The sequence below is a fragment of the Dendropsophus ebraccatus genome, chromosome 8 (genome assembly GCF_027789765.1).
Source record: "Dendropsophus ebraccatus isolate aDenEbr1 chromosome 8, aDenEbr1.pat, whole genome shotgun sequence".
Classification (NCBI taxonomy): Eukaryota; Metazoa; Chordata; class Amphibia; order Anura; family Hylidae; genus Dendropsophus; species Dendropsophus ebraccatus.
In genome coordinates this window covers 123,116,027-123,128,599 of record NC_091461.1, presented here as the reverse complement: position 1 = coordinate 123,128,599, position 12,573 = coordinate 123,116,027, and the positions used below count along the sequence as shown (strand labels likewise).

The following is a 12,573-nucleotide window of genomic DNA, read 5'->3' as shown; positions in this document are numbered from 1 at the left end:
CGCCATCGTTCTATATGTATGTGTCACCTGTATACATGGCGGGTGATGGCTGATTTGTGGGGGGGACGACTGTTAAAGGGATTGTTAACAAAAAAATGTTTTTCTTTCAAATCAACTGGTGTCAGAGATTTATAATTTTTTTTTCTATTTAAAAAATGTCCAGTCCAGTACTTATCAGCTGCTGTATGTCCTGCAGGAAGTGGTGTATTCTCTCCAGTCTGACACAGTGCTCTCTGCTGCCACCTCTGTCCATGTCAGGAACTGTCCAGAGCAGCAAATCCCCATAGAAAACCTCTCCTGTTCTGGACAGTTCCTGACATGGACAGAGGTGTCAGACTGGAGAGAATACACCACTTCCTGCAGGACATACAGCAGCTGATAAGTACTGGAAGACTGGACATTTTTAAATAGAAGTAAATTACAAATCTAATGTTTTGATGACCAACCCCTTCAAGCTTCCCACCCATCATGAGTAAGGTGGTCTGTTGTCTCCAAGGTGATGGGTGCACCTACCCTTCCCTCTCTATGGGACATTTGCTGAGTACAGTGCCCTGCTATGTGTGTAAAGATGGCCACACACCTTCATTATCTTTCCTGTCCTCAGGAACTGTCAGCATGGCATGTTCCTGCATTCTCTATGGGAAGAGTGGGATAGGCGGCTCTGGCGGCAGCTTCTCTCTCCAAGAATGAAGGGGGTTAGGCAGCAATTTTACATCCCACCTGACCCCTATCGGCAACATTATTTGTAATGCTGGGAGGGATAATTACAGGGAGTTCATCAGCAACTTGACCTCAGAATAACCTTCCCAGCATTACAAAGATGCTGGAAGGGAGAGACAGAGAGAAAAGCTCACACACAGATATTTGTGTCTTCAGCAGAAAGCAGCAGCTGAGAACTGGGAGAAGGAGACTGAATAAATAACAAGTCTTATCATGGGCAGCAACATATCAGAAGTTGTGTGAGTAGAATCCCCCTTTACAAGTGGTCACGTGAGGTCAGTGTAACACCAGGGGCTGGAGGTCAGGCTCGTAGCCCAGTGTCTTCGCGTCTTCTGAGGGTTTGTGTAGACCAGGGATGGGGAACCTTGGGCTTTCCAGCCATGATGGGAGTTGTAGTTTTGCAACAGCGGCAGGTTCCCCATCCCTGGTGTAGACGCTGTTTGATGGCCGGGGCTCAGTATGTGATACAGAATCACTATGCGCCATTCTTCAGTCCGTGTAGTTCTCCAGTTTGTCGTCACTCTCCCCGTGTTCATCATCGGTGACCTTGTGACCTCTGCATGTTCTGACCTCCCAGCGCCTGTAAATCCGGTCACTTACAGATTATAGCGATGGCTGCACCTTTCTCACCCTCCATGTGGAGCAGTATATACTGTATATACTCTTACATCCATCCTCCTCAGCCAGGCCTAGAATATCATTTATTACACTGTCAAATATTAATATTTCCATTAGGTAAACAAGTGAAAACAAAGGACGCCGTGCCTTTAAGAGAGCGATCAGGCAGAGTGGTGGAAGTGGCAGGGACCCAGTACATAAGGTTAGGCACCTCCAGGGTTGGAGACTCGGCCCATGAATACAATCGCATTGATGGGGACTTCGCGGATGAAGACCAGGAAGGGTCTATTGGCTCTGAATGTGACCCGGTTTGGCCTGAATGAGCGTCCGGCCACCATAATGGACGTGGAAGCTGCAGCCTCGCTGCCCTCCTCATTCACCTGAAAAAGAAGATGACATTTCATGACTGGTCTGCTACTTAATGAGCACAGCTGGAGTCTTAAAGGAGGAGTTCAGCAAAATAAAACAAAAAAAAGACTTTCGAATCAGCTGGTGTCAGAAAGTTATACAGATTTGTAAATTACTTATATATATATATAAAAAAAAAAAATCTCCAGTCTTCCAGTACCTATCAGCTGCTGCATGTCCTGCAGGAAGTGGAGTATTCTCTCCAGTCTGACACAGTGCTCTCTGCTGCCACCTCTGTCCATAGCAGGAGAGGTTTTCTATGGGAATTTACAGTCTCTGCAGTATTTTTGCATAATTGATTTCCCAGGGGGCCATGTTCCTGTTTATACTTAATGTTTCATGCCACTGTCTGCCATTAACCCCTTAAATGCAGCAATCTGTTTAAAGGACAACTCCAAGCAGGGCGTTTTTTTTGTAAAAGTGTCGGTGAGTCCTGCCTCAGCCCTGACACGTGACGTCCCAGGTCCCCTCTCCAACCAGGGAGCGGCGGTACGTGACATCAGCGCTGGAGCCGGGGGGGGGGGTTGTTTCTTTCAGCCTCCCCAGCTTTTTTACATATAATCGCCCTGTCCGCACGGAGTTCTCTGTCAGCAGCTGGGCTGGTCCCGTAGATGTGTGTCCCACATTGTCTGGCCCATCTTTCTTTTTGTCCTCGGTGCTGTAGTTGTCCCCAATCTGTCCCGTTAGGTTGGTAGCAAGTGTCATAGAGGTGTAGCGGTGAGGCCTTCGTGCCGCACTTCGGCTCGCCTCCTCCCTGTTTGGCGTAGCTGGTCATCGTGGCCCGGCCTCCTGCTTCCCGGTGACAGAATCTTCCTGTGCGCATGCGCAGTTGCTGGCACGGGCCACGCGCACACTTGGCAGTTTGCGCCTGCGTCCTGGATGTGTGCGGTCTGCGCGCTTCCGTCGGCGTTAATGCTCATGCGCTGTAGTGCGGAGGAGCGGCTGAGGGCATAAAGCCAATGCCCCCAGTTGGTAAACTCAGTGCGCCTGCGCCGCTCCCCATACTACGGCGCATGCACGTTCATGCCGACGGGAGTGTGCAGGCCACACACACCCAGGGCGCAGGCAAGAGCCGGCAAGTGGGCGCGCGCGGCCCGTGCCAGCAACTCCGCATGCATGAAGGTTCTGGCACCGGGAAGCAGGAGGCCGGGTAGTAGTGGTGAAGCGTGATGAAGGGCGGCACGAAGGCCTCACCGCTACACCTCTACGACACTTGCTACCAACCTAAAGGGACAGATTGGGGACAAACTACAACAGCGAGGACAAAAAGAAAGATAGGCCAGACAATGTGGGACACACATCTACACTACACTGGGGACCAGCCCAGCTGCTGACAGATTCCCTTTAAGTGTCAGTAATAGATGCAGCGCCAGGCAGGCTCCGGTAGCAGAGCGCTGATCTTACTGATCCGTGTATACAGAAGCAGCATTATGAGCATTCTTTGGTAATCTATTTGAGTAGTTTTGATGATTTTTTGCTCTCTATAACATTATTGTTCCTGTGCAGCATAAAGAAAAGAAAAAAACGCCAGGATTGCTGATTTTTTTTTTTGTAACAATATATCAGATTTTTTTTTTATAAAAAGCTATTAGAAATTTGATCTACACCGATATGGTGCGAACAAACACTATAAACCCCGTCACATAAAATGACCCCAAACTAAAAAGGTTCTAGGGGCCACAATAGGGCAATACTAGTCACATTTATTTGTAAGGAAAAGATTAGAAAAGCTGTAACCGCCGGGGTATACAGTATACAGAGTGATTCAAAGCTTAATGCTCATTGTTACAGGAGCTGTGACCACATATACTATATACCTGTGCCAGGTATATAGTATATACTGATATCAGGCAGTCACTGAGCTCTCACTGTGTCTAAAGACCATTTGGACATTAGCATTTCAAAGGCCCCGAGTCCAGGAAGAAGCTAATTTCCCAGTTGGTCGCCATTCTCCATTCCCCCACTGTAAGGTATATGAGGGGTCTTAGGGTGGAGTCCATAGATGGGTTGGGACAATTCCTAGGGGGATATAACCCATGTAACCCTCTAGGTCGCTCTCTTTTTTCCTGCGGCCCTGGACAAACAAGCACTTAGATCCGGATCCTATTAAACGATCAACGATTTCTCCTTGGTCGTTTAACCGTTGCCTGCTATTACACGAAATGATTATCGTTCAAATCCGAACGATTTAACGATTTTTCAAACGATAATCGTTCTGTGTAATACCACCCTAAGGCCCTATTCCACCAACTGATCTGACAGATTATCTGCCAAAGATTTGAAGCCAAACCCAGGAACAGACTATAAACAGAGAACAGGTCATAGAGGAAAGACTGAGATTTCTCCTCTTTTCAAATCCAGTCCTGGCTTTGGCTTCAAATCTTTGGCAGATAATCTGTTGTCAGATCTGTTGGTGGAATAGGGCCGCGGCCTGTACTGGAAACAAAGGTACCAGACTAGGAGCGGACCAAAGGGACTAAGATCCACACAGCAGAACCAGAATAATCCCTTTATCACTCATTACATAAAGAAACCAGAAAGCCCCTTTAAGGCTCCTCAGGCGTCTTTTCACGTCTTACCTCTAAAAACGCTTTGTGAAATGCGTCGGACACGTACAGGTCGTTCCTTCCACCAGACACAATCCCTGGGGAATAGAATTAGGGAAACGTTACGTTCACAAATGACAATTTAAATGAGCACAGACGTCAGTATTTGATATGGACGGCAGTAAAGCAACTGCTGCAAAATCAGTGAATTTTCACTATAATACAGGCTATCGCGGTGGCCTAGTCACTTTATAATACAGATATCTACAGATACGTTAAACAGCACCACACTTGTTCACAGGTTGTGTATAGTTTTGCACCTCTGGGCTGTTGGGGCAATGTCATAGACGGAAGCACCCTTCTGGGGGGAGGTGGGGGTGCCGGCAGGTCTTCAGAGGATGGACTTAAAGGGGTTATCCAAGGTTAGAGAAACATAGCTGCTTCCCTTCAATAACAGGGCCGCCCCTGTCCTCAGTTTCAGTACTAAACACAACCTTAGCCCAGCGGTGGCGCTGTTTTTTTGTTTTTTTTAAAGAAAGCTGCCATGTGTCTCTTACCTTGAATAACCCCAGTGGTTTAGCTACCATAAAGGCAGACCATGCTACTGATACGGGGCCCATGCGCTAAAGGGGCCTGCAGGCCTTAGTCCCTTTAATTGTGAGAATTTGCTATGAACTATTGGCCCGGCGCAGTCCCCCGACGGGCGCTCTCATGGGGGATTCGTACAGGATTCATGAATCCTCGCTACGCCCTGGATGACCCCTTTAAAAAAAGGACCAACAAACGGGATTGGGACATTGGGCGCTACCTATATTAATTTATATTCACATTGCAGCGTCCGATATACAGGATATCCATGCATTGTGACATCACAGGTCACATGGGCCGTTACCTGGCAGCCGTGCCGCATGTGGGTCAAACAGGTCGGTCAGACCCAACTTCTCTAACTTCTCCTTGACGCTGAAGTTGTCCTCCATCTTGAAGCGGGGGAGGTGCAGGGACAACTGGACTTCCTGAATGTCGTTCAACCATCCCGAGAACTTCTCCAGGGACAACGTCCGCTCCACGGCCTCCAGAGGCGTCCCCTCCGCCGGCAGAACCAGCACCATGGAGATGTCGTCACCTTTGTAAAGCATCTCGAGAACCTGGACCCCATCATCCTTATAGTCACCATAGCGGAACTTGCCCTCCTGATACATGGTGGGGACTTCACTGGGCGAATTTCTGCCGGGGACGTGAAATTCTGCCTTCGCCGTATTCACAGGATCAAATTTTGACTTCCACAAACCCTGAGGGGGAACGAGAAATCGGGAATGAAACGGAAATGAGAAAACAATAGTGGAGCAGTAGGAGTAAGGCCCTCTATACACGTCCGCGGCCATTTTTACGGTCACTCATCAAGAAGCCTTTCAGGCGGCTGCAGGAAACACTGTTTTTTTGGGCCGTAAAAACAACCGCGTCTTCCTCCAGATTGTGTGCCGCAACGCTGGCAAGTGATAGCGACCTCTTGTGGCCGGAAATATAACGCCGACTCCGGCCATAAGAGTGAATGTGATGCTGGCCGCCATGGTGGGCAGTTTGTGTACCTTGAAGTAGATGACGTTCACCAGGATCAGGATGGTATCTTCTGTGATGGAACCTTCCGGAATGACTTCAGTGATTCTCTTCTCGGTTTTATTGGCCACCCAGTTATTGATGATTTCACGAGACTCTTCAGCTTTTTCCTTTTACACACAAAAAATCATCACTACATTATAAGGTTAAACCCCAGAGCTGTAATCATACTTATACCTTGCGTTGAGCAGAGTTGCAGAACTATTCCGGTTTGGCACCGTTCTCCAAACTAAAACGCTCAGCGTTTGACTTCTGGGGTCTAAGGAAGTTGGATGTCGCCCAAGGGCTTCCAGGAAAGCATGGATACAGTCTATGTCCTGTGGTTGAATCCATGTTTTCTAGGGCGGCATCCAACTTCTCCATCCGCCGGGAATCACATGCCGAGCGTTTGGGTTTGGAGAACATTGCCGAATCGGAACAGTTCTGCAACTCTGTTCAACATGACTTATACCCAATAAATTGGTGAACTAGAATTCTGCTGTCACTCACTAAGTAGGACCGCCCACTTGACTACTACGCTTAGAATAAGGAGAGAGTTAAACCGAGAATCTTCCAACAATATATATCAATCTACTCATCTCCTCCTGCTCTATAGTCCCGGCAGATGGGACGGCATTGTCCAGGTTCATTTCTGGACTGAGACAATGGTGCTGACACCTAGGAGACAGGCCTTCGGTTTGGCATGGTGGTCCCGCACCTTGAAGTTCAGAGGCCAGAGTTTAGCTCCATAGACCGCTTCGCTGATCTCCTGATACGTCTGGTTAAAGGTCAAAGACTTTTCTCCAAAGAGCCGGTTGGTGGACACCAGTTCCGATGACTTGTTGGCTTTTCGGTAGAGCCGGCAGTTCAGTTTGGCGAAGAAGAAATGGATCTGATCGGAAGCTTTTTCAGAAACTTGGTCAAAGTGGAAAACCTGTAAGAGAGAGTAAAGGAATAGACGTTCTTATATAAGGAGAGCTGGAAACATCGGACATACAGTATATACCTGGAGATGGAGGCAGGGATGGAGCGGCCACAGGAATACCCCAGGACCCAGAGCCGGTAGAATAATGGGCTCCATTAGAGGATAGCCCCATCTAGCGGGGATCACTATGGCCTCTGTTTATTAGGAGCTGATTCACTAATGATTTATTCCGTGTACGGACGATATGATGTGTAACGTGTAGTGCTGAACGGATCTGTCAAACTGTTCTGGTTCAACAACATCCTCCGAACAATGGACGTTCAGCATTTGATTACTGGGGGCTGGAGAAGTTGGATGCTGCCCTAGGGCTGTGTCCACCAGGACTTCTTAGGGTGTGTCATCAGTTTGGGTGTGAGTATTGCAGCTTAGTTCCATTGAAGTGAATAGAGCTGTGCAGGATGGGTGAGGGCATATCATTATTGGAGGGCAGGTTAGCAGTATACAGGGAGGGGGCTCAGGGATGCGGAGATTCTGCAGCATCTGGTTATGGAGCCATTGGTCATCTGGTGGCCCCTCACCCCTTATACTTTTGACACTTTTCTGACCATAACTCTCATTCATTTTAGCTGCCATAAAGCGCACACTGCTGCAATCTTCCTGTGCCAGTAATTCTTTAGTACTCACCTCCATGAGCTGCTTTAAAGTGTTATCACAAGCCCCGAGCTTTGCCATGGTGAAGGCCTGGGAGATGCTCAGCGGAGACATAAACAGGTTGTCCGCATTGGTCTTGGAGTCAGCGACAATTTTGAAGAAGTCAATAGCAAACCTAGAATTAGCCTTGGAGAGTTCCCAGACCCTTGGATTGGTGCTGTCCGGGATCTTCTCTGGGATCTTCTCCGGGATCTTCTCCGCAGGAGCGGCCTCCTTTGCCTCTTGCTCCTCCACTTCCGTCACCTCTTTTCGATAGATGCACATGGGGTTCAGGGGAATGTCTTTGGGTTTAGCGATGCAGATGTCCGGGTAGTGGGCCTGGGGCGACACCAAGCCCCAAAGACTTACCAGGAATACTGGAAGGAGATGCATACCTGCAGGAGACGCCAAAAAAATTCCTTATTTTGAAGCCTAGAGGTGCTGAGCAGAGGTCCCCAACATTCTGCATGTGACTCCCGGCGGCTGGAGAAGTTGGCTGTAACCCTAGGACTGCCAGGATAACATAGATAGAGCCTATGGCCGTATCCATGTTTTGAAGGATTCCCTAGGGCGGCATCCAACTTCTCCAGCCGCCGAGTGTGAAATGCAGAATGTTTGGGTTTGGAGAACGCTTTAAAACCTGGACAGTTCGCTCAACACTAAACCCTGACAATCAGTTTTATACAGTGCGGCAATAAGTGTCCTTACAGGCAACACTGCAGTCCTGACCTCCGGGATCCCCCCACAATATAGAGAATAGGACCCTTGACTGAATGGGTCAGCACTAAGCATCTCTACATTCATATTCTGGGGGCGGGATTACTGGGCACTTACAGAGCTGGGGGCGGGATTACTGGGCACTTACAGAGCTGGGGGCGGGATTACTGGGCATTTACAGAGCTGGAGGCGGGATTACTGGGCACTTACAGAGCTGGGGGTGGGATTACTGGGCATTTACAGAGCTGGGGGCGGGATTACTGGGCACTTACAGAGCTGGGGGCGGGATTACTGGGCACTTACAAAGCTGTGGGACGCCCTGTGGACACTTACAGAGCTGGGTGAAGGATTACTGGGCACTTACAAAGCTGTGGGACGCCCTGTGGACACTTACAGTGCTGGGGACGGGGATTCACCGTCACACACACAAATACTACCGGGGAGCATCACCGACACACATATACTACCGGGGAGCATCACCGACACACACATATACTACCGGGGAGCATCACCGACACACACATATACTACCGGGGAGCATCACCGTCACACACATATATACTACCAGGGAGCATCACCGAAACACACACATATACTACCGGGGAGCATCACCGTCACACACATATATACTACCGGGAGCATCACCGACACACACATATACTACCGGGGAGCATCACCGTCACACACATATATACTACCGGGAGCATCACCGACACACACATATACTACCGGGGAGCATCACCGACACACACATATATACTACCAGGGAGCATCACCGACACACACATATATACTACCGGGGAGCATCACCGACACACACATATACTACCGGGGAGCATCACCGACACACACACATATACTACCGGGGAGCATCACCATCACACACATATATACTACCGGGAGCATCACCGACACACACATATACTACAGGGGAGCATCACCGACACACATATATACTACCGGGGAGCATCACCGACACACACATATACTACCGGGGAGCATCACCGACACACACATATACTACCGGGGAGCATCACCGACACACACATATATACTACCGGGGAGCATCACCGACACACACATATACTACCGGGGAGCATCACCGACACACACATATACTACCGGGGAGCATCACCAACACACACATATACTACCAGGGAGCATCACCGACACACACATATACTACCGGTGAGCATCACCGACACACACATATACTACAGAGGAGCATCACCGACACACACATATACTACCAGGGAGCATCACCGTCACACACATATATACTACTGGGGAGCATAACCGACACACAGATATACTACCGGAGAGCATCACCGACACACACATATACTACCGGGAAGCATCACCGACTCACACATACACTACCGTTCAAAAGTTTGGGGTCACATTGAAATGTCCTCATTTTTGAAGGAAAAGCACTGTACTTCTCAATGAAGATAACTGTAAACTAGTTCTAACTTTAAACCAAATCCACTCTATACATTGCTAATGTGGTAAATGACTATTCTAGCTGCAAATGTCTGGTTTTTGGTGCAATATCTACATAGGTGTATAGAGGCCCATCTCCAGCAACTATCACTCCAGTCTTCTAATGGTACAATGTGTTTGCTCATTGGCTCAGAAGGCTAATTGATGATTAGAAAACCCTTGTGCAATCATGTTCACACATCTGAAAACAGTCTAGCTCGTTACAGAAGCTACAAAACTGACCTTCCTTTGAGCAGATTGTGTTTCTGGAGCATCACATTTGTGGGGTCAATTAAACGCTCAAAATGGCCAGAAAAAGAGAACTTTCATCTGAAACTCGACAGTCTATTCTTGTTCTTAGAAATGATGGCTATTCCATGCCAGAAATTGCTAAGAAATTGAAGATTTCCTACAACGGTGTGTACTACTCCCTTCAGAGGACAGCACAAACAGGCTCTAACCAGAGTAGAAAAAGAAGTGGGAGGCCGCGTTGCACAACTAAGCAAGAAGATAAGCACATTAGAGTCTCTAGTCTGAGAAACAGACGTCTCACAGGTCCCCACCTGGCATCTTCATTAAATAGTACCCGCAAAACACCAGTGTCACCATCTACAGTGGGTTTACACTCCGGCTGGGTTTACACTCCGTATATTTCAGGCAGTATTTGCTCAGTATTTTGCAACCAAATCCAGGAGTGGATTGAAAACACCGAAAGTCTCTGTCCACACAATGTTGAAATTGAGTGGATGGCCACCATATAACAGTAAATAACGGCCATTATTTCAATATAACAGCCGTTGTTTTAAAATAACAGCAAATATTTGCCATTATATGGCGGCCATCCACTCAATTTCAACATTGTGTGAACAGATCCTTTCTTAGTTTTCAATCCACTTCTGGTTGAGGTTGCAAAATACTTTGAGGGAGCAAATACTGACTGAAATATACTGTGTGTGAACCCAGACATATTGTGGATGCTCCCAGCTCAGCCTCCCCTTTCTGTTTAATGACCTCTCCTAAGGTCACAGAGCATGCCCAATAATTATTTCTATTTATGTTAATAGGACCTGTCCTAAAACCCTATGCCTGGGACCATCCTGCACCATATGAGCGCATGTCAGTCCTTCTCTATCTTCGGCAGGACATACAGGACAGACATGACCCCTCAGGGACACCCGCAGCTCACAGGCCTCCCCTTCGGCCTCTGTTCCTCAGGTCTGACGTCCATTGCAGATAATGTTCTGTATTTGCATTTGCAACAAAAGACCAAACAATCCAAACTCCTCATCTACTGATAAGCGGAAGGGTCTCGCCCTGTGATTCTCTCAGTCTCTAGTACCACACGTGTGACTGATCGGAGGAGCCCGACTATCTGGACCCCCACACATCCCAGGGTATAACTTTCTGACACCAGTTAATTTGGAAAAATAAAACCACCAGAGTACCCCTTTAATTTAAGGCCAGGACTAAGGCCCTGAGGAGAACCAAGGGTATTGGGCAGGTGCCCCAGGTGCTGGCTGCCATTATGTGAATGTGGATGGTTGCCATCATAGTGCGGCATCTGTGGTGTATGTCCTGTAAGCTGTACCAAATGTACAGTGCCGTGTATACACCCGGCCGGACAGACTGTACACCTCACATAGCACTGACTGACATCCCGACTTTCCTCGATTATTTTATATCCATATGACCGGGAGATCAGCGGCAATGTGCTTATATTATATGGCAAGTGTGTATTATATTATAATATATATATATATATATATATATATATATCCACACACATCAGCACTACTTGGATACATCAGCACTACTTGGATACATCAGCACTACTTGGATACATCAGCACTACTTGGATACATCAGCACTACTTGGATACATCAGCACTACTTGGATACATCAGCATATCATCTGCCTCATAAAGGAGAAACCTGATACACAAGTTATCATGAGATCAATATAACAGCTGATTATAACGGGAGAGGTATATAATTATATGATTATAACGGGAGAGGTATATGATTATAACGGGAGAGGTATATAATTATACAGTTATAACGGGAGAGGTAACTGATTATAATGGGAGAGGTATATAATTATACGGTTATAACGGGAGAGGTATATAATTATACGGTTATAACGGGAGAGGTATATAATTATACGGTTATAACGGGAGAGGTATAAAATTATACGGTTATAACGGGAGAGGTATATAATTATACGGTTATAACGGGAGAGGTATATAATTATACGGTTATAACGGGAGAGGTATATAATTATACGGTTATAACGGGAGAGGTATATAATTATACGGTTATAGCTGCAGCCTCTTACCTGCTCCTGCTCCGCACTGATCCTCTTTGTGATGTGGAAAGTAAAATCCCGATGTCCCCACAGTCCGAGCACTGAACGGCCCCCGGGGTCAGGGCCACCAGGTGAAAGGTCCATGACCAACCAGTTGTGTTCTACTCTTTGCTCTGGGTGGGAATTACTTTTAACTCTTTTGTTACTGGTAAAAAAAAATTCACACATCAGGTAAAGCAGAGAAAACATTATGGATAGAAGAATATCAACTGATGCCAAAGATTTGTAATTTACTTCTTTTTAATAATCTTCCAGTACTAATCATCTGCTGTATGTCCTACAGGAAGTGGTGTATTCTCTCCAGTCTGACACAGTGCTCTCTGCTGCCACCTCTGTCCATGTCAGGAACTGTCCAGAGCCGCAGCAAATCCCCATAGAAAACCTCTCCTGCTCTGGACAGTTCCTGACATGGACAGAGGTGGCAGCAGAGAGCACTGTGTCAGACTGGAGAGAATACACCACTTCCTGCAGGACATACAGCAGCTGATAAGTACTGGAAGACTGGAGATA

At 47.4% G+C, this 12,573-nt stretch overlaps 1 protein-coding gene across 1 annotated transcript; it reads right to left on the bottom strand.

Moving 5' to 3' along the window:
* Positions 1-1,404: 1,404 nt before the first annotated feature.
* SERPINC1 (serpin family C member 1) lies at positions 1,405-12,135 on the bottom strand. Its single transcript, XM_069981667.1, has 7 exons — positions 12,034-12,135; positions 7,495-7,895; positions 6,604-6,819; positions 5,879-6,016; positions 5,185-5,581; positions 4,326-4,390; positions 1,405-1,718 (listed from the first exon to the last, which is right to left on the bottom strand). The coding sequence occupies exons 2-7, from the start codon at positions 7,891-7,893 to the stop codon at positions 1,542-1,544; spliced, it is 1,392 nt and encodes a 463-aa protein (XP_069837768.1). The 5' UTR covers positions 7,894-7,895; positions 12,034-12,135; the 3' UTR covers positions 1,405-1,541.
* Between the last annotated feature and the right edge of the window lie 438 nt (positions 12,136-12,573).